Genomic DNA, 22,580 nt, shown 5'->3' with positions numbered 1-22,580 from the left:
AATCCATTTATTCAAACTGGGATAATATCAACCACTCCCAAATCAGCAGGTCAAAAATATTATGAAAAGCATTACTATATTCAAACTCATAGCCTTAACCCCATCACCCAAAAAGACCAACTTTAAGCCCAACAAGGCAAGAAGATTAGAATTCTCAAAAACACTTTTAAAATTAGGACTGGAGTCAGGTACAGTGGCATATACCTCTACTCCTAGTACTCCAGAGAGGAAAAAAAGTGGATCTCTGTGACTATAAAGCCAGTCTGAACTACATAGTTCAGTCCAAGCCAGCCTGGGCTACATAGTGAAAATGTCCTATAAAACAAAACAAAAGCTGAATACTGTTGTGCATTCTTTTAAACCTATCCCTCATGAAGCAAAGGTATGTTGATTCTGAGTTTGAAGCCAGCCTGCTCTACCAACTGAGTTCGAGGACAAAGAGATAAAACCTTTACTGAATCACAACAAACCGACCCACCCACCTACCACCCACCCTCATCAACTAACAACCACAAATGGAACTGCAAAGAATAGGCAATCATTAAGGGCAACAGCTACTTTTCCAAAGGACCTGGTCTAGACTCCCAGCACTCACATGTTGGCACACAATTATTTGTAACGTTCTCTTCTAGTCTGTAAAGCAGTGGTTCTTAACCTTTCTATTGCAGTAACCCTCTGAATCAGCTACTCACGTTATGACCCCCAACCATCAAATTATTGTTGTTCCTACTTTATAATTGTGATTTTGTTGTTATAAATCATAATGTAAATAAATAACTAATATGCAGGATATGATATGTAACCACTGTGCAAGGGTTGTCTGACCCCCAAATGGGTCGCAACCCACAGATTGAATACTGCTGCTCTAAGGGCACCTGACACGCTCAAATGGTATACATACATGCACGCAATACAGCCATAAATATAAAATCTTTAAATCAAAAACTTGAAAGTGTACTTAAACACTGTTAGACTTACTTGCTGGACACCAACAGCAAATGCCTTCAGAAAGACTTCAGCAAACTCATTATACTCTTTAGAAACATTCCCAGGGCTTCCATATCTATATGAACATGAATGTGGCCATTATTTCCTTATAATACTTTGTGTTTATATTCATAATAGCAAGTAGCAAAAAATAAATTTAAATTACTATGTATGGACAAGAGCATACCTTTCAAAAAGTCTTGCTAAAATATGTAAGGCCCACTTTTTACATTTCCACCAGGGTAACTCTGGTCTATCATCTTCTTCAACTTGAAGTGTTTCCTTTAAAGAGACATTTATTTAATAATATTGAGAAAATAACTGCATCAGGAAAGAATAAGATTTCATGAAAGCAAAGAACCTAAGCATAAATAAATAAAAGTATGACCAACAACAACATCATTAAAAGAATAAGCTGATTCCTACTTAATATATTCATGATATTTTAAGTTAACAAACAGACTATAGAACTGAAGTCTTCATTGGCCACTGAAAACAATGCCAAATATGGTAAGTCAAGCGGACTATCCATTCTATCATCAACTTCTATCCTCTAGTATTTATATAAGAGTGAAAGCACATAATGGAATATACTCACATAACACTTTCGCACTGAGTATCCCCATCAACATGTGATTACTAAAGATATATCTACTTATAGTGCATAAGTCATCAGGTATTTAATAATCTACTTATTCCCTATCTGAGAAAGTTAAGATTAGTAGGAATATCAAGGCAACTGTAGCTAATCACCATTTAAGTGTTAAAAGAATACCAGTGGATAGCTCTTGATGTATTATAAACCGTGTTAAAAAGAATACCAGTGGGGGCTGGGGATTTAGCTCAGTGGTAGAGCGCTTACCTAGGAAGCGCAAGGCCCTGGGTTCGGTCCCCAGCTCCGAAAAAAAGAACCAAAAAAAAAAAAAAAAAAAAAAAAAAACCAAAAAGAATACCAGTGGATAGCACTTGATGTATTGTACACCGTGTTAAAAAGAATACCGGTGGATAGCTCTTGATATATTATACACCAAGTTGCATATGTAAAAACAGGCTAAGTTCTCTGGCATAGGAGTTATATATCAGGGATGGAGACACAGTGGTTTATTAACAGTTAAAAGCATACTGACTCCCAATGGTATATAATGTTCTCTATGGCACCAGGCATGTATAATGTTCTCCATGGCACCAGGCATATATGTGGTACACAGGCATACATGCAAACATAATACCCTTACATATAAAATAAAAAAAATTTAAAAGGTAGTAAGAATTATATCAATACTTTGGGTTTTTTTTTTGAAGTGAGGCAACCACAAAATGTGGTAAACAAGAAGGTTGAATTGTTCCTCTGTTCACGGCCAGATTATTAGGTTACAATGTAGCAGTAGAGTTAAAATGGAAATAAAACAAGAAACCTAGCATGAAATACAGGAAGCAACATATTTTTCTGAAATAATTCTTAGCACATACAAAAAAAGAGGAAGGGGGTGGGGAACAGACAGACGAACACTTTGGAACTTACGTTAGGTACATCCCTATTCACAACAGTCTTCAAAATTTCTACCCATTCAGTCAGGTTCTGTTGATTTATCAGCTCCAGGGGTAGTGTATACTAACAAAAAACAACAATTAGTATTTTTTAAAGTCCAAAGAAAATCCATCTTACACCACCTACCATTTCTACTTCACCGTTTCCTTAGTGAACAATGGCAATTACCAAGGACAGTCTTATCTTACTTTAAGTATCTATTATCACATCTTATTTCCACCTTGAAGGAGTTATTTAGGACAGACTCTAGTGAGCACCTTTTAATCAACCTTTTTATCAAGCTGGGCAGTGGCAGTGGACACCTTTAATCCCAGCACTCAATCTTTAAAAAAAAAAAAAAATCCCAGCACTCAAGAGGCTGAGGCAGGTGAATCTCTCAGTTCCAGGACAGCCAGAGCTACACAAAGAACTCCAGTGTCAATAAAGAAAGTGAAATGAAATAAATTAATGTCTTTGGACTCTTTACAGCAAAAGAAAAAGAAAAAAAAAAAAAAGAAATCCACAGATAAAGTAAGATTCTATAATCTGCTTACTTCCCTTTTCCTATTTTATATTGCATATATGTATTCATTCATCCATTTATTTATTTTTACAGTGCTAGGGATCAAACCTTGAGGCTTGGTTATGTTAGACAAAACTATTATCACTGTTTTCCCCAGCCTTGTTCCTTTTTAGAGAAAAAAAATTGCCTTAAAATTTGTAATAAATCTACTGGGCATCTGGAAATATAAATCATGCAATTTAAGATTTCTGTTAATTTTGAGATAGGGACTCATGATGTAGTTAGTAATGGTGCCCAGAAATGTGGTATATATACAAGGAAAGCCTCAAACTGTGGCACTTTCTGCCTTCTCCCTCTCCCACTCAAAGTGCTAGGATTACAGGGCACCCATTTTTAAAAAATGGTACTACACTTTGGTATGATGACTGATAAGTCTGTGTCTGTCTCTGTCAATTCTCTTTCTCTGTGTGTTTATTCAAAAAAAAAATTACAGGATATATTTGACCTCAAAAAAATGCAAGGCAGACTACTCCCAAGAGACTGCCTAGCTATTAGATGGACTCCTTCTTAGAAATGTATATCATCCATAGTCCCAGTTCCCCCAGATGCTGAAGAAGAGAGATCAACAGTAGCCTGGCCTACAGAGCAAAACCTCCATCTTGAAAATTAAAAAATTGGGCTAGAGAGATGGCTCACTGACTGGTTTTCAAGATATCCTGAGTTCAAATCCCAGCAACCACATGGTTGATCACAACCATCTGTAATGACATCTGATGCCCTTTACTGATGTGTCTGAAGTTAGGTACAGTGTACTTAGGCTGGGCTCATAATGCACTCCTGATTCTACCTCCTGAATGGTGGTATCCAGGAATATTTAGTTTTTTTTATATTTTTCCATGAGACAAGGTCTTTTGCCATGCTATCCAGACAAAACTGTAACACACCATGCAACACAGGCTACCCTCAAACTCATGATTCTCCTGTCTCAACACCTGGGAGTAGGATTAGAGGCACAAACCACCATATCCAAGTTAAGATTATCAAATGCAGTCATTAGCATAAATGCTGCAATTTTCTTTTAAAGTGGTAAATGATAAGCAAACTTTTCATGCATATGCATACCTGCATGCATGCTCCTTACAGAAAATAGTACATGCCTCTAATTCCAACCATTCAGGACACAGTTGTAGGAGGACTAAAGCACTTCAGGCCAGCATGTGCTTTGTGAGGAAAAATTATGGTAGAGGGAGAAATTTTCCTTGCTTTGAAAAGTACCAAAGCTGGGACAGTGGTAGCACATGCCTTTTATCCTACCACCTGGGAGGCAAAAATGGAGGGATCTCTATGTTCAAGGAAAGTCTGGCCTACAGAGTAAGTTCTAGGATGGCCAGGATTACACAGAGAAATGCTGTCTAGAAAACAAAACAAAACAAAAAAGTACCTGAACAAGAGCATAGAAAATCTTGAAAATCTGCTTTTGGATGAGAACAGACTGGTCAGATTGATCAGAAAGCAGCTGGATAAAGCGATCCTTCAGAACTGGCAGGAAGTGCTGCATGGCTGCCACCAATGGGCTTCGCTCTTCTGGTTTCTTGTACCTATGGGTAGGAATACAAACTAATTCTGTAAGAATGTACACACACAACATATATATTTCCATAACTGATACATGCATACACACAAAAGCCTGCCTGCTTTTAAGTCCTAGCAATAGTCTCTAACGAAACTGGGTACACTGCTGTGGAAAAATAACAAAAACCATGCCCAACATGAAAGGTATTTTACCCCAGCACATACACACTGAAACTGAAATGACACAAAGGACAGCTAGCTAGCAGGGCCCCTGTTTGAGGAAAACAAACTTGGGAAGCATTCCATATTCAGAGTAGGATATTTTTCCATACTCAGGGTGGAATATTTTCTTTAAAAGTTGGGTTCCGGGGATGGGGAATTAGCTCAGTGGTAGAGCGCTTGCCTGGTCCCCAGCTCCGAAAAAAAAAAAGAAAAAAAAAAAAAAAGTTGGGTTCCTGGGCTGAATGTGACAGTGCACACCTTTAATCCCAGCACTAGGAGGCAGATGTAAGCAAATATCCCAGTTCTAAGCCAGTCGTAGCTACAAAATAAACCCCCTACCCACAAATCTCTCCCAAGAAACCTTTTCTTTCCTTTCTTTGTTTGATTTTTCAAGACAGGGTTTCTCTGTGTAGCCTTGGCCAATCCCAGAACTCACTTTCTATTCAGGCTTGACAGGTGGCAAACTCACAGATCTGCCTGCCTCTGCCTCCTAACCGCTGGCATTAAAGCTACATGCCACCACACCTGACAAAGACCCTGTCTTTAAATAAAAGGAAAAGGACTTCTCAGCCATACATGGCAGTACACATTGGTATTCCTAGAATAACAACCCAAAGCAAAGGATGTTACAGCAAACCTGGGCCACATTAGGTTCAGATCTCGATTCATTTATCTTACAGAGTTTAATGATAACCAAAGTAAACTGTCAAGAATTAAAAAAAAAAACAAAAAAAAAAAAAACAAAAAAACTAGGCAGACTGAAAAGATAGTTTAGTCCATAAAAACTCTTGCTTCGCAAGCATACCTGGGTTCATCACATTAAAAATCCAGGTGCAAAGCTACACATGGCTTAGAGTAATTCCTGCTTTTGCCAAAGACTAGGGTTCAATCCCCAGCACCCACATGGTGACTCACAACTGGAACTCCAATTCCAGGGAATCTGATGCCTTCTTCTGATCTATGTAGGATCCTGTACATGTATTACACACACATACACCATGCACACACATACCCATTAAAAAAAAAAAATCCAGGTGCAAAACATGCAGATAATCCTAAACGTCGAGGTTGCTGTGATAACTTGAGTTTAATTTCTAGAATACATATGGTAGAAAGATAACTAACCTCTACAAGTTATATGATCTACACATGCATACTGTGGTATGCACGTGCTATGAAAAACAAAGTTATAAAAACAAACAAGCAAACAAAACTTTGTATTCTGTCTGGTGACGTGGCTGGGCAGGTCAAAGTGTGTCCTGAATCTACAGAGTTCACAAGTCTGATGCACAGCAGCTGCCTATGACTCTAGCCCCGGAGGGTCTAAACTCACTGGCTTCCTAAGAGGACCACAGACACATAATTAAAAATAAATGGTTAAAAAAAAGGAGGTAGAAATGCAGACACCAGATGTCATTCTCTAGCCTCTACACAAAGAAGCTAAATATAGAGAAGAAATACCCAGTCTAATAAGCAACGTGGCTATTATTTTAAATATTTTAATAGGGCAAGAAATTATACCCATCATGCATTATTAAATAATTATCAAGGGCTGGTGACATGGCTTAGCAATTAAGAACATCTGCTGCACAGGCCTGAAGATCCAGTTCCATTCCTAAAACCCACCGTGGGAGGAAAGAACAAACTACTCAAAGTTGTCCTGACATCTGCAAGCATTGCATAATTCACACATGCCCCCCAACATATACATGCATAACACACACATTTAAAAAGATTATCATATGCCAAGTCAATAAACAGTTATAACGTATAAAAGAAATTTATATAATGAGGGCTGGCAACATAGCTTGTCATATGGTAAGAGACCGCTGCAAAGAAGAGGATCTGAATTTGAAATCCAGCAGATGTGCACCCTATACCTGGGGGTCAAATACCTCACAATGAGGTACTCAAATACTCCCCTGACAACACCAACATACCATGTGAACTCTCCAGTTGGAGTACATAAACTACAGACAAATCCCTACTAAACAATACAGGTAATAAAAACCATATAATATAACTCCTTCCCTCTTTCCAGCCCAGTTGGTCATCTACAATAACTGAAAACTGGTAAGGGAGAACTTTACTTTTACCTCACTAATCACACTGAATATTAAATTAGGAATTGGATAGCAAGTTAGTGGCAATTAAAATAATTTATGGTATAAAATACATTATTACATTGTGAGAGACCCAAAATCTTCCAAATGTGTGACAATGAACAGATTATGCCAGGCAAAGGCAGGCTGATTTCTGTAATAAATTAATTGAATTAAATAAAACGAAAAGCTTACTACCACAGTCTCCAGTTGTACACCAAACTGATGAACCACACTTATAGGAATCCATTAAATCGAATTTTTTTTACTTTTTTTTTGAGACAGTTTCTCTGTCTAGTCCAAGCTATATTCAAGCTCAGAGGTCTGCCTGCCTCTGTCTCCCAATACTGGGATCAAAGGTGTGCACTGCCACACTTGGCTTGATTTTTGTTCTTAAACAAAAGCTACTGGTTTTTCATTATCAAAAATTCCTATCTTGCCAAACAAAACAATCCAGCTGATGAAGTGCTTGTCCAACATACATAAGAACCCAACCTCGGGGTTGGGGATTTAGCTCAGTGGTAGAGCGCTTGCCTAGCAAACACAAGGCCCTGGGTTCGGTCCCCAGCTCCGAAAAAAAGAAAAAAAAAAAAAAAAAAAAAGAATCCAACCTCGATGCTCAACAGTGTGGTGATATCCAGAATGTAAGAGTTTAGAGACAAAGGGACCCGAAAATCAAAGTCATCCTCTACTCTCTGTCTCAATATATAAAACCAAAACTATTACCATAACATCTCAACAGGGGTTACCTGAACTCCTAACATTTGACAAGGCTGGCTGTGACCCTAAAATGTACCCAGGGACTACATGTCCCATTAGGTACTCCCGTTATTACTAGCTCATGATCATGGCTTTCCAGCCCTTTTCTTGCTTGCTCATTCAATAAGATGTGATACAACTTTATCATCAATACGTTCCCTTTGATCTCCTACAAACATTTCCTGAGGATATATGATGCTATATGCAATCAAAATCCAATTTCCTCGTGAATTTTCATAGAATTCCAACAGTTCTATTATAAATACCTTATGCTCAATAAACACTATGTGAAAATAATCTGCAATTCCTATATTGTAGTAACCTCCTCTATAACACATTTAAAAATCCCTAATATTCTTTCCTGCTAAGGTTATAAGAGAGATTAAAATCCTCTTAATGACATTGCCAACTTGTTCTCTCTGGCTTTAGTCACTCACTTACCAGGAACTACAACTGGCACTCTGATAGAAGTTGGAGCGACAGCTGGAACATTCCTTAGCAGGAAGATGGGTAGCTGGTGGGGACACAAGAAAACACCAGTACCAAGGGTGTAAATGCTGTGTTTTCACGCCCACTCAGAACAGCACAGTTCTTTGAAAAGGGATTCCAAAAAGGTATAGCTCCAGAACTAGAGGACTTAAGGTGGCGGTGGCATCTATTCAGTTCTCTAGAATGGAGGGTCAGGTCATCAGTGCTATACTATAATGCTCCCTCATAATTTGTCCACACCATACTTTCATATGCCTATCAATTTCACTGCTGTGACCACATACTTGAATGAAAAATCCTTTACCATTTGGTTTAGTACTCTTTAAAATAGAAACAAACCATTTTCTTTTTAATTTATATGTATCAATGTTTTACCTGCATGTTTTATGTTCTGTATAGAACTTGTGTACCTGCTGCTGCCAAAACAAAGAAGACTTTGGATTTCCTCAAATTGGAGATACAGATAGTTGTGAGCCACCATGAGGGTGCTGGGAATCAAACCCAGAGCTAAGATAATTCTTTGCTCTAAAATCTTTCTTTTAAAAAAATAATGTATATGAAATATAATTCATTCAAAAACAGGAAATTAGGTTAATGTGAATTTCTCAGAATACATTGACTTCAAAAGATCAAAAGCTGGACATGGTGGCACACATTTATAAGTTTAGCTCTTGGCAGGGCAGACGCAGGAACTTACAGAAGCACAAATCAGAAACTCGCAGAAAATACAGTCCAATCGTCTTCAAACAAGTGCACGCATACTCACAAATCTAAAAGCCTATCCCAGTACCTACTGAGGAGCCCCAATTTTAGAGAAAATTTCGAATAAGAGACAATGATTTTAACAAAACACTGAAAACAGTGGGGGCAAACAGAGTTTCTTAGTGGTGTTGAAAGAAACATCATCAGCATTAGAATATGTATCCCAAGCAAGCCTGTGTGAGGAATCAGAAGGTGGGTGTCCCTGCCAGATGTCTGAGGTTTAGGGACCTTCACGTTGCACATGGAGGAAGAGGTTCCCAGCTTGTCTTCTGGCCTCCAAATGTGTACTGGACCACTTAAACACAAAGGCGCGCGCACACACACACAATTAGTAAAGTGTTATAAAGAAAAATTCAGAATACGCATCCTATTTCAACATTAAATTGACATATAGTACACTACTTGTTATACTGAAAGCAATTTTCTATATTCACACAACTCAAAAATTTAACTGGAATTAGGAGGGACACTTACTCATAATTTTTCACAAGCTGATAAAGGCAAAGAAGAATTCCCAGCCAACAAGCACTGTTATCAGACTGGAGATAAAAACCAATCTTGTCCACGATAGCAGTCCAGCGGCTTGGATAGTCATGTTTGATGATATGATGGATACATGTAGTAAGCTGTACCCTGAAAGTCAAAACTCAACAGTAAGGAAAAAGAATCTTAACCTAGAGAGAACTCTGAATAACTCAGACAAAGGAAAATGTATTGTTTCAACAAAAACTAATTTCAAATAATTCTTCAGATAATTGGATACGTAAAATGCAGATAATTCAATACATACACTCAGCAACAACTACCTCTTCCTACCAAATTAGAAGAAACTCAATAGCAATCCAAGCCTGATTGCACATACACATAATCCCGGGAAGCTGCTGTTCAGAGGCACATGGATCTTGTATTTGATGCCAGTCTGGGGTATACAAGACCCTAGTCTCAAAAGGCCTTTGTAGTTTTCATTGTAGAAAATATCAACTGCAAACATCTGTATAGTCAAATACTCATACTTCTCAGGAAGTTTAGAGTTCAAAGCTAGCCTGAACTACCAGGTTAATCAGATCTACTAAGAAGACCTTTTCAAAAAGCTAAAAGTTCAGAGTCAAAGATCTAGTCAATACAATATCTGCTTTGCAAGCACAAAGACCTGAGTTTAATCCTCCAAAATCGATGGATAAACTCAAGTGCAGCACTGTACACTGTATAATCATGTACTAGAGACAGAAACAAGAGGGTCCCTGAATCTTGCTGGCTAACCAACCTTGTCAAATCAATGAACTCTGAAAATCCCTATCTCAAAGATGTCAAAAAGTAGGTAAGAAACAATTCAAGACAGCCAATATCAGACTCTGTCTTGTCCACGCACAAAAAAATAATTTTTACGGTCCTATAAAATAAAGAGTGCTAGCCAGGCACACCATTAATTCATGCACTTGTAAGGCAGGTAGATCTCTTTGAGTTCATGGCCAGCCTGATATATGCTCCAGGCTACCAGACAGTGTAATATGGGAGCCGGTGAGCAGGCCTTATTGCAATGCCTGCTCTGAAGAAGTGGAAGTCTTTCAAAATCAACCTACACATTGTGAACAGCATCCTGCAATTTTTCTTTCCCCGTAAAGGAATAAAAATTAAAAGCTGGGACACCATATGACAAGTACCCTAATACTGAGCTACACCCTCAGTACTTGCCGTTTTGAGACAGGGTCCTTCTGCTGGTCATAAACTAACCACCATCCCACCCCTCTGCCTCTGAAATACTGGCAGCCATGACAGAAAAGATTACAGCCATGCACCCTGTCAACAGCCATGTACCATTTAGGCTCTACCATTTTTTCTTTCATCCAATCATGCTATGTTGCACAACTTTTATATAAAAAATTTCATCTAGGCTTTGTAAACATAGTACAATGGCAATACATGGAATCATAAGTATATTCTACAACATGTTATTTTATGCTATAAAAATAGCAGGTTAAATGCCTTTAATCCCTGCACTCCATAGGCAGAGGTAGGTGGTTCTTGGAGTTCAAGGCCAGCCTGCTCTACAAAGATTCTGTCTCCAAGTATTTTAAAGAATAAAAATTTAAAAAATGGTTGTAAATTTCAATAAACATACCTAATAAGCTCAGGTGAGTGGATAATGGCTTCTACAATATTTTCTCGAATGCAGTGTCGGTCTTCTTCTGGAATAGTATATGGGGAGATGTCCCCTGGTGTGGCTTCCCGATCAGGCCAATATTGTGTTATCATATTTTTCAAATAAATAACACCTAAAACAGACCATCCACAAAGTAATATTTACTGTAAAAACAGAGAATAGTACCTTTTTGGGGAGTATCAACAACAGGAAGAGATTCTTTTGTAAGTAAACTAATAACCAATTATTTCGAGTCAATAATCGAAACTCAGTTGCAGGCATTTGCCCACAAATTAAACACACAGGACAAGAGAACCCAGCAAATAAACACTGTATATGGGCTGGAGAGATGGCTCAGTGGTTAAGAGCACTGACTGCTCTTCCATAGGTCCTGAGTTCAATTCCCAGCAACCACATGGTGGCTCACAACCATCTGTAATGGGATCTGATACCCTCTTCTGGTGTGTCTGAAGACAGCTACAGTGTACTTACATAAATAAAATAAATCTTAAAAATAAATAAATAAACAAACACTGTATACCAAAATTATCTTCTAAGTCAAAGCCCTAAGGATCAAACCATATAAATACAGTTCCTGGGGTTAGAGAGATGACTCAGTAGTTAAGAGCTGCTCTTCCAGAGGTCGCGAGTTCAATTCCTAGCAACCACGTGGTAGCTCACAAGCATCTGTTATGGGATCCGATGTCCTCTTCTGGTATGTCAGAAGACTGCTATAGTGTACTCACATAAATAAAATAAATGAATCTTTAAAAAAAAAAAAAAGTTCCTACAACTCATCACATGAATGAGATAAAATGTTTTATTATAGAAAAAATAACCATAGTATTCTCAGTGTTTAAATCCTGTATTTCTATTACATAGCACATCAAATTTGAATTTTATGAGATAATGTGATGTACTCAAAAATCAGAGATGCACAATCTGACAGCCACCATATATACTGCTACCCTTGCACATTGCTGTCTAACAGTTAACAAGCTGATGATGCAAGATTTAGATCACTAAGGCTTTTTACTCAGTCATCTGGGGAATGTGGAGTACAAATGTATAACATGAAAGTGATTCCTACATTCTGTGGGAGCCTAGTTTTCTCACTGGTAAATTCTACCTTAAGTCCTATACCCATTTAAACAAAGGTAACTATATCTTAAGAATTTAATTAATATTTAATCTTAACAGTATTTTTTAAAAAAGGAATTACATCTATAATAAGACACAGGACTGACATATTCTAGATTTTCACTTCTATAGGATTAACTTATTTCCCTGAAACACAGCAAGAGCAAAATTAGGACCTCACAATGCTATGTCGATATATTTCTTTTCATTATAATGAACACAAGAATTGAATCCATACTTATTTGACTTAGTACTATCAGCTTTTCATTATGACAAAACAAGCAATTGAAAACTATAGACAAGTTTATCAGGATTCAGTATACCCCAAACATACTACTACAAAATTCAAATGAATTCAGCATTCAAGGCCTAGCAGAAGAAAGCACTACATGCCATGCACTAAAATTTCAATTAGCCCAAGAATGTCATCTTTTTTTTTTTTCTCTCTCTTTTTTTTTTTTTCGGAGCTGGGGACCGAACCCAGGACCTTGTGCTTGCTAGGCAAGCGCTCTACCGCTGAGCCAAATCCCCAACCCCCAAGAATGTCATCTTAAGATTAATAATTATTTTAAACTTATATTAAGTTCATGGGTAGGTGGTTAATTGGCCTATCTATTCATCAACACACTAAAACATGCTCTACCACTGAAGTACCACATTGGAGTGCAAATTCCATAGTTTAATTGCTTCCATTTATAAATACTAATTCTCCAATATAATTTCATCTTCCAATATATAAAACCGAGACTATAATGTGTTAAAAACAAACCATGTTCTTACATTCTTATAGGTCAAACACTTTCATTCTCGTTAAAATTTGGGAATTAAAGACTACATAAGCTTCCTTTGAACTGTAGCTAAAGGCCCCTTAAGAATATTAAAAGTTGGGAGTTGGGGATTTAGCTCAGTGGTAGAGCGCTTGCCTAGGAAACGCAAGACCCTGGGTTCAGTCCCCAGCTCTGAAAAAAAGAACCAAAAAAAAAAAAAAATATTAAAACTAAAATCTTTGCTCAGAGGATAAGAGCACTGTCTCTTTTTTTAAAAAAGATTTATTTATTGGGGTTGGGGATTTAGCTCAGTGGTAGAGCGCTTGCCTAGGAAGCGCAAGGCCCTGGGTTCGGTCCCCAGCTCCGAAAAAAAGAACCAAAGATTTATTTATTATTTATAAGTACACCGTAGTTGTCTTCAGATACAACAGAGAATGGCATCAGATCTATTACAGGTGATTGTGAGCCACCATGTGGTTGCTGGGATTTGAACTCAGAACCTCTGGAAGAGAAGTCAGTGCTCTTAACCTCTGAGACATCTCTCCAGCCTACACTGGCTCTTTTTTAAGATCACTGGTTCAATTCCCAGTACCCACATGATAGCTCACATACACCTTAATTCATGCTCAAGAGGATGTGATAACCTTTACTGACCTCCACACAAGGGTAAAAACATTCATACACATAAAGTTTTTTGAAAAATAAAAGTATCTGGCCTGGGTTCAATCATCAGCACCCACAAGAGCAGCTCACAGCTGTCTGTAAGTCCAATTCCAGATCTAATGCCCTGTTAGCCTGAGGGTATTGGGCACAAGGTAGATATAACACTACCAAGCATCAAGTATCTGCTGTTGCTCTAAACACCAAAAGTAAATGGATTCTTATGGAAGGAAACTACAAGGGCCACCTAAGGATACTTCTGCTATTTTATAAACGTACCCTCCAATCAGTATTTTGTTTGTACACTCAAGGAAATAATTCAAGAAACTTGCCTGCCTGTCTCACAGGTAAATCCAGTTGTTCTGACATAGTAATCTGGAGCAGTGTTGAAACAAAATTCAGAGACTTGTGTGCCTATAAACAAGAAGAAGACTTTAAATTTCTGCAAACGAACATACTTTTATTTATTTAGACACATTTTGAACTCACCATCCTCCTTTTATAGCCTTCTCAGCACAGGGATTACTCTGGTATATTGTTTATAAAAACTGACTCCTTGGAAAGACTGTATCATGCTGGGTACGGTAGCTAACATCTTTAATTCCAGCTCTTGAGGAAGCTGAGGCAGGAAGATAAAGCCAACCAGAGCTAAAGAGTAAGAGACTCAGAAAAATCTCAAAAATCAATGGACTCAAATGCGGCTCAGTTGGCCTGGTGCTTACATAACACACACAAAACCCTGGGCTTGACCCCTAGCACCTCAAAAAAACAAGTGTGGTGGTGCATACCTGCAGTCCCTGAACTCAGGTAGAAGAAGGAAAAGGAGGAGTTTGAGCTTCACAACCATTCCTTAACCCCAGTTTCAGGGCATCACAAACCTCTTTTGGTCTCTAAGGACATCGCAAACATGTGGTGCAGTCATACACATAAAATAAAAACAATTAAAAATTGCAGCTGGAAAGATAGATGGCTCAGGTTAGGATCACTGGCTGCTCTTCCAGAGAACCTTTCGATTATTCAATTATTAGCACCTAAATGGAGGCTCACAATTACCTGTTCCTCCAATCCAGGGATCCAACTCTGGCTTCCCCAAGCATCAGACAACAAGTGGTGGACTAACATACATTCAAACAAAACAATCATGTACATAATATTTTTTAAAAAACATATATTACAAAAGAATTATGAACTGCCAGGCACTAATGGCACACATCTTTAATCCCAGCACCATTTAGGCAGGCAGAGGCATGTGAAATGTAAAGAGAAGCCCTGTCTCAAAAACAAAACAAAACAAAACAAAAACAAAGAGAATTATGAACCATCTTGCTTTCATCAAGTAAAACATATGCACAAACTTTCCAATTAGGACAGTTTGTTTTAGAAGTTACTCAAAAGACCAAAAGGTCTACTTTAGAACTATCATTAAGGTGCTGCTGATGGAAAATTAACAGACTATCCACCTACTACAATCGACCCAGAGGCTAGAAGGGGCATGCAATTCCTTGAAAGATCAGCAAGTGCTAACTAAGCCATCTCTCCAGACTGTTTTCATAATTTTTAAACTACTCTATAGCATTGATTTGACCTACTTACAAAGACAGGCTTACAGATACCAATATAGTATTATCTTTTAGATCTTTACAATGCTGTCACTAAGTTCTTGTCTCATAGCCAAAATATTCAGAAAATTTCTCCCTTCCAAATTCTGAATAGTAGCCTTGGCTAAGAAATGTCATGAATTTACTGGTTATTCTCACATGGCCATTTCAAAAGTAACCTAGACTACTGTCTCAAACAAACAAACAAACAAACAAACACCAATAATAACAAGCTCTCAGAACACATCTGTTATTCTAGCACTTGGGATACTGAGACAGAAGGATCACTTCAAACTCAAAGTAGCCCAGGATTCATCTTGCACAAAACCCTGTTTCAAGCAAACAGGGTTTTCAAATCACAATTCTGGTCTCTCAAACATATACCAAAGATCCTGATGTTCAAACTTCTAGAACCCCAAACTGTCCAACAAATGGGTCATTATTTTGTCTCTTTTCAAATCCATTTCTTTTTTGTTTTGTTTTTTGAGCACAGGTTTCACTGTATAGCCTTGGCTGGTTTGAACTCAAGAGATGTGCCAGTATCTGCCTCCTAAGTACTGTCTTCAGTAAACATTTTAAGTCCTTCACTATTGTTTTCTTAGATGGGAGAAATACTACAACTGAACCTAGAACCTCACACATTCCAGCCCCTTTTAAATAATAAAATAAAAATCAGGCGTCTTTCTCTAGGTCTAGCCCAGTAAATGGATGGAACTAAACCGGAAACACAAATGTTGCATTTTCTCTTCTTTCATCTGAGGCTATTTCCAAATCTTCAATATTCTGGAGTAACTGCAGAAACCAGAAAAGTAGAAGGGGACCGTTATTGGGTGTGGAGCTAACAGAATTAACAATGTACAAATGATATAATCTGGGAAATGGGAAAAGGACTAAATTAGGGAACAGGGAGGAAGATAACTATAGAAGAGGGTAAAAACAGTAAAAAAAATTTTTAAAGATACAAGGAATAGTATAGTTAACTATCTTTAAAACAGAACCTGTAATACAAGACCAAAATCTGGGCTCCCTCCAAAAACCAAGACCATCCAACAAAATCCCCAACACTTGGCATGAGAAACCCCACCCCTTCCAGGGTTTCTCTTTGTAGCCCTGTAGGTTCTCTCCTGTCCTGGAAGAGACCATACAAGCTTCCAAAGGAGGAAAATAACCAACAGTCCTAACCAGCTCTAATGCCTACAAGCACTACAATGACAAGCATGGCATGACAACCCTAAGGGTGCAAAAGTGGCACATATTTCTTGGTAGTAACCAATGACTCTCATATTGGACTTAAGATCCTCTAGACAAGAAATCATCCCTCATACTGAAAACCGAGCTAACTACCCAGGACTAGTGAAGTCAAGGATCCTGGAAAAGAATCTATAAGCACTGCTTTAACAAGCACAATCCCTAAGTACATTCTAAATGTCTTTGTTCCCACAAATAAGTGTAGTTTTTACACTTCAAAGAGACTTCTCCTTGCAACAGATAAATATCATCGCCCCCCCCAACCAAAAAAAACAAAAAAACAAAACAAAACAAAAAAAAAAAAAACAGAAAGGAAAATTATAGAGCCCAACCCAATGGGTACATCTACAAAACAACAGCCACTACTAAGGATCATTGTGAAAACACAAACTGAACAAGGACAAGAGCAAAAGCTCAACTTTACACAAAGAACTACAGGCAACTAGGGAATGTTGAAAGTCTTTTCCAGGGATGATCACATCAATTGGTTATCCAATACAAAGTGGTCTGCCCTGACAACATACATAACAAATAACACTAAATAGACTAGTAGACTATTCATGCGCTTAGGAATATATATGTATATACATGTATGTAACTAAAGTGAAAAAAGGGGCCCTGAATTAGTTTGAAAGAGAGCAAGGGGGTAACATGGAAAGGTTTAGAGTGAGAAAAGGTGGAAAGTATTATAATCTCAAAAAATAATACTAAAAAAAGGACAAACATTAGATTATGCTTGTATTTTCTGGAGTGGCTGAGCAAAAGATAAACAAGCACACACACAGATAAAGCTACATAAAACACTAAATAAAAACAGAAGCCTTCTAATCTAAAACGGATACACCAGTTAATCTCTAAAATATGGCATTCAAATGAAGCTTTACCTAACAGATTTTTTTTAATCTATTTTCTAAGACAGAATTTTACTTTTTCATTCAGGCTAACCAGAAACTCTTCAACTTACTACAAACCTTTCTCAGGATCCCAGGTGTTGGAACTGCCATGTCTAACCAAAAATCTATTTTAAGGATTAAAAAATTAGTTTCCCGGTCCCCAACTCCGAAAAAAAAAAAGAAAAGAAAAAAAAAGAAAGAAAAAATTAGTTTCCTAGATGGCTCAGAGGTTAGGAACGCTGGCTATTCCTCCAGAGGACCCAGGGATTCAACTCCCAACACCTACACAGCATTTGTAATTCAAGTTCTACAGGATGTAACGCTGTTTCCCTGGTCTTGAAGGATATCAGGCTCACTCACATGTGGTACAGACATACATACTGCCAAACACCCGTACACATAATCTTTTTTAAATGTCCTTTAAAGAAATGTGTTTGTTAGGGTTCTGTTACTTGTATCTGAGTGTTCTGTCTGCATGTATGTGTACATTGCCTGAGGAGGTCATAAAAAGGTGTCAGATCTCCTGAGAAACAAATCTGGATCCTCTGGAAGAACAACATGGGTCTTAATTACTGAGTCACCTCTCCAGCACAAATGAATGTTCTAAACACTTCTATTTAGGTTTTTGAATTCAACAAATATTTCCTGTGTCTATTACGTGCCAGTCACTTTTTGCTTAGAATTGTTGTTAATTTTCCTATTTATATAATGGTGCCTCATAGTGACTTCAGTATCCAAATAAGCATTTGAATTAAAGGTTCTCAGAAGAACTAATTCAGAAGTACACAGAGGCAGGAAACAAACTCTAGGCTTCATCAACTTGTACATTAAGTAATATACACAACTCAAGGAACTTGAACCTTCCCTAGGCTTTTATTTACACTATTCCTTGAACCACACAACACAGTGGCAGATACTATCTAATTACCAGCACTCAGCAGGTTCCACAGACTGTAGATAGAAAAAATTTAGGGAGAAAATTGCACCTATACTGACATATAGACTTTACAGAGCATTTGCAATAAACTGGACATTATAAAGATTTAAAGTACAGGGGTCTAATCATACAACTCAGTAATACACAGTCTAATGCTAATATGTAAATATCCCATCTTTCACAAGAGACTTGACCACTGTTGATATCCATGGCAAGATATATTGAGAGGACAGTACATAATTTAAAAATTTTTGGGGTTGGGGATTTAGCTCAAGGCCCTGGGTTCGGTCCCCAGCTCCGAAAAAAAGAAAAAAATTTTTTGTATTTATGTATATATTTGCATTTGATATAGACATAACCATATATGTTAACAACTTGCTAGATTTGGTTCTACCACACAGGCCATTTGAAAATACTATCTAGGCTGAGCATAGTGGTGTGACACTTACAATCCCAGCACTCTGGAATCTGAGGCAAAGAAACCACATCTCAGGAAGAAAAAAAAATACATGCCCCAAACCGTTGTTAATTTCTTAGTCTAATGTCATTTTTAATTATAGTTATGTGATATACATATATGAAAAAAGATACCCAAGTATCCCTTACATACACATGATATTCATGAGAGTTTTATAAAACAAGAGGAGATGGGAATGTAGTCAGAAAATGGTAACTACTCTATGATAAGAAGACTGAAAAGCTAGATGAAGGAGCTTGTCAGGGAGATACTTGAAGGAAGAGTTCCAAACAGAATCCAGAGCTGAAAACTTTGCAAAGCTGGGTGGGCATGGTGGCCTTTAGTGCCAGGCAGAGGCAAGTATATATTTTGTGTTCAAGGCCAGCCAGGTTGACAGCAAATTCTAGGCCAGCCAGGAACTTAGTAAGACTAAAAGCACATACACACCCAAAATTAATTAAAATAAAACTGCTGAAAATATCTCCAGTTTTCAGACAATGATTATCTCACTTAGTTAAGGGACTCACTCAATTGTCAAAGATCTTTTAACATGATGAGCAATTTTTAATGTCTAAGGAGTAAAAAAAAAAAACAGCTTTAATGAATGAAAGATAAAGTGTGAACCTCACCACACTGAATGCAAAAGCCTCTCAAAGTAAGAGGTTCTTTTCTCACTCTTCAAGACTTATCTGGATTGTTTCCTAAGTCAAGTAAACATTCTAAAAGTTACCTTAGGAAGATTACCTAACAATCTAAATGTAGTAGCTGAAAAACATAAGAAGCTAAAAAATTGCAGAAATGCCAGCCAAATGATACATTTTGTTTGGCAGAAAAGATTATCAGTGTTCACTGTTCCATTGTATTCTAGAATAGGTCAATGGCTGAGTCAAAGACTTTGATTAATGTTTTTAATTCCTTTATCTTTTAAAATGTTAACCTGTCAATATTTTCTCTAAGTCTCTATTATACTAGTGCTCATAAGTAGACATGCAAACCTGCATGCCCTGGTACAGGGACCAGGAAGGCTGAGGTAGAAAGATTACCCAGAAATTTGAAACCATCTTGGGTTAAAGGGTGAAATCCTGGTCTGAAGAACAAAAAACTAGAAAGACAGTAACTATTCATAAAATTTCACATTTGAAAAAAAGCATTATTTACCCAATCTTATACAAAAGAAATCCATTCTTTTAAGAAACAATTTTAAGAGTTCCATGTATTCATGACAGGTATACCTAAGACAAAACTTTCAGGTTTTCTAGACTTATTTTAGAGAGCCAGGGTCTCACTCTGCAGCCCAAGTTGGCCTGAAACTCCTGAGCAATCAATCCTGCCTCAGCATTCCAAGTGCTGCAATTACAGATGTAAAACACCACACAACACTTGGTTTTATTACATGTGTTAATATTCCATAAGCAAAATAATATTCACTATAAGGAAGATCCATCTAAAATAGAACAATTGACCTATTAACTTCTTGTTTGACTTAACATTTTAATGGGGCAATGTCTCACCTTACCATTTTACATTCCAAAGTAAACCCTTCCCTAGGTGACTTTGGGTCTAAAAATTTCAGCACATTGATCATTCAGCCTGCCTGGTCTCACTTACATATAAATGACTTACCATTTCATTTTTGAAATAATTCGATTTATTTGAACTGTGGGTGGTCTTGGGGAACTGTAAATTCCTTAAGGGCAGGGATATCTTTACAGCACAGTAAACTTCAGATGCTCAATTAATAGTCTCCCTGATGTTTCCTTTAAGTCAATGCTTTAAGATTTCTTTAAGTAGGGATTTTTTGCATTAAAAAAATTTATAAATATATGTGTATGTAAAATATGAGTTTATGTTTTATTATATACGTATACATATACGTATGTATGTGTATATGTACACACATACATAACACTAAAACACTGAGACTCAGTAGTATACCAAGATCGTTGATCTGGAGAGGTTACAGAGCTTTTTATAAACCTCTTAAATTCTTACTAATATATACAATAGCAAAGTTCAGAAATAAAGGACGGTGATGAAATCAGTACAACGAAACATTCTGGTTTTCCAAGGGGCACTGCCCAAAACACGTGGAAGAGAAACCAACTCTTCTCAAATGTAGCATATGAAAGCTCTATAGGCGGACTTAGATTATCTCACTTGACCATCACAGCAACCCTGTGGCCTAATTTCATGAATGAGCACAACTCAGGATGAGGAGGCCACCAGACTTGCCCAAGGTCACTCACTCCAGAAATCAGTGAAGCTGCTATACCTAGAAGGTCGCACTTTATCTGACCCTTTCCACTGTATCGTCCTGCCTCCCAACTCTAGTACTATGACAGTACCAGAGCGGGGATCGCACTGTGTAACCCACACTACCCTTTCCCTACCAGACCTGAAATCTGTCCCTAGCAGCTCTCTGGCGAGAAGAAAGTTGTGCGGGACAGGCAGGTCACTGATCCGCCCAGAGCCGAGACAAGGCTGACAGGCGCAGCCCCCAGTGGACTAGCTAGCCTTCCCAGGAACCCGGGCCGATAAGACTGGTCTGGGACACAACTCTACACCCTCCCAGTTTGTCTCGCCCCCTCCCGAGAGCAAGGAACAAGCTGGGAGAGAGCCAGAGGGCGGCGGGCCACGAGAGCCGGCCATGTGTCCAGACCGTCACGCCTGCCTAGCACAGCCGGCTCCTCACGCCCAGACTCAAGCCAGAGGCCCACTCGGAAGCCGAACGAGAGGCGGCCTGGACGCCGCGTCCCCACAGCGGAGCCTGGCACGGCGGGCAGATCTCCGCCCAACCCCTCCAAATAGGCTCGTCGGCGACGCGCTCCGCGTCCGCAGCCAGGCCTGGAAGGCTTGGCCTGCCGGTCCACCAGCCCGCAGCAACCACTAGCCGGCCGTCCTTACTTCATTGAGCTGGCGCTCAGCGGCCTCGCGCAGGGCTGGGTCCATGGTGCCCCGAAGGGCCTCGATGATGGTGTTGGGATCCATCGCCGCGCGGTCGGTCAAACCCGGGACACCGGTGCTACTGAGGCAGAAATAGCGCCACTCACTGCGCACATGGACCGGCCGCGCTCCGCAGCGGCAACCGGCGCGAAAGGAAAGAGAAGCGCCAAGGCCCCGGATAGAACCTTCTCGCCTCGGCGTGGAGGCGGGAGATGCTCCGGCCACTTCCTGTCAGCGCTCCCGCGGAGCACCTTGGGAAATGTAGTCCATAAACGCAGACAGGGCCCACGTGGCTGGCTCCTACAGAATAGTGTACTGGAAGAGAAAACGTTCAAACGCCACAAAGAGAAAAGTAAAATAGCTACAAAATTTTATATGATATCCCTAGAGAATTTCAAGAAACTTGTGATGCAATACGTTGTTACTAACTGTATAATTAAAAGAATCTTCTGTTTTGTTTTTTGAGACAGGCTTGCAATGCAGCCCAAGCTGACCCGAACTTGTTGCAATACCACTGGCTCAGCCTCCCAGATGGAACTTTCTCAACAATAATTTGAGATGGATTTCTAAATGCCATAAAAACTGTTCCACTCTGATTCACTAATCTCATTTGTGAGACTTTATCCTAAGAAAACAGTGTGATACAAAGGATTGATTTTGCGTGAATGATGTCAATTTAAATAGACGTAGCTACAATACACTGAAGTTGTGTCTTATTAAAGGAGTTAAAATAAAAACTTCATAAAGACTACAAAAAAAAAAACAACAGATAAGGGGACGGGACAGAACGGGCCTGAGACGTGCCCGGCCAAGCCTAAAAACAAGGTCAAGAGATTGTTCCAAGAACTAACAG

General features: G+C 38.6%; 1 protein-coding gene across 1 annotated transcript in view; it reads right to left on the bottom strand.

Annotated features, from left to right (window-relative positions):
* Ipo7 (importin 7) overlaps nt 1-21,931 on the bottom strand; it is a 40,236-nt gene extending 18,305 nt beyond the window's left edge. The window contains exons 1-8 of the mRNA NM_001107545.2: nt 21,689-21,931; nt 13,984-14,065; nt 11,064-11,217; nt 9,419-9,577; nt 4,480-4,636; nt 2,510-2,599; nt 1,175-1,269; nt 979-1,063 (exon numbers count right to left, since the gene is read on the bottom strand). Coding sequence (NP_001101015.1) covers nt 979-1,063; nt 1,175-1,269; nt 2,510-2,599; nt 4,480-4,636; nt 9,419-9,577; nt 11,064-11,217; nt 13,984-14,065; nt 21,689-21,772 — 906 coding nt within the window. The 5' untranslated portion in view covers nt 21,773-21,931. The remainder of the gene's footprint in view (nt 1-978; nt 1,064-1,174; nt 1,270-2,509; nt 2,600-4,479; nt 4,637-9,418; nt 9,578-11,063; nt 11,218-13,983; nt 14,066-21,688) is intronic.
* Between the last annotated feature and the right edge of the window lie 649 nt (nt 21,932-22,580).

This window comes from Rattus norvegicus, chromosome 1 (assembly GCF_036323735.1).
Source record: "Rattus norvegicus strain BN/NHsdMcwi chromosome 1, GRCr8, whole genome shotgun sequence".
In the NCBI taxonomy this organism is placed as follows: Eukaryota; Metazoa; Chordata; class Mammalia; order Rodentia; family Muridae; genus Rattus; species Rattus norvegicus.
Note: the sequence above shows the minus strand (reverse complement) of the source record. Positions and strands in the feature narration are given on the sequence as shown.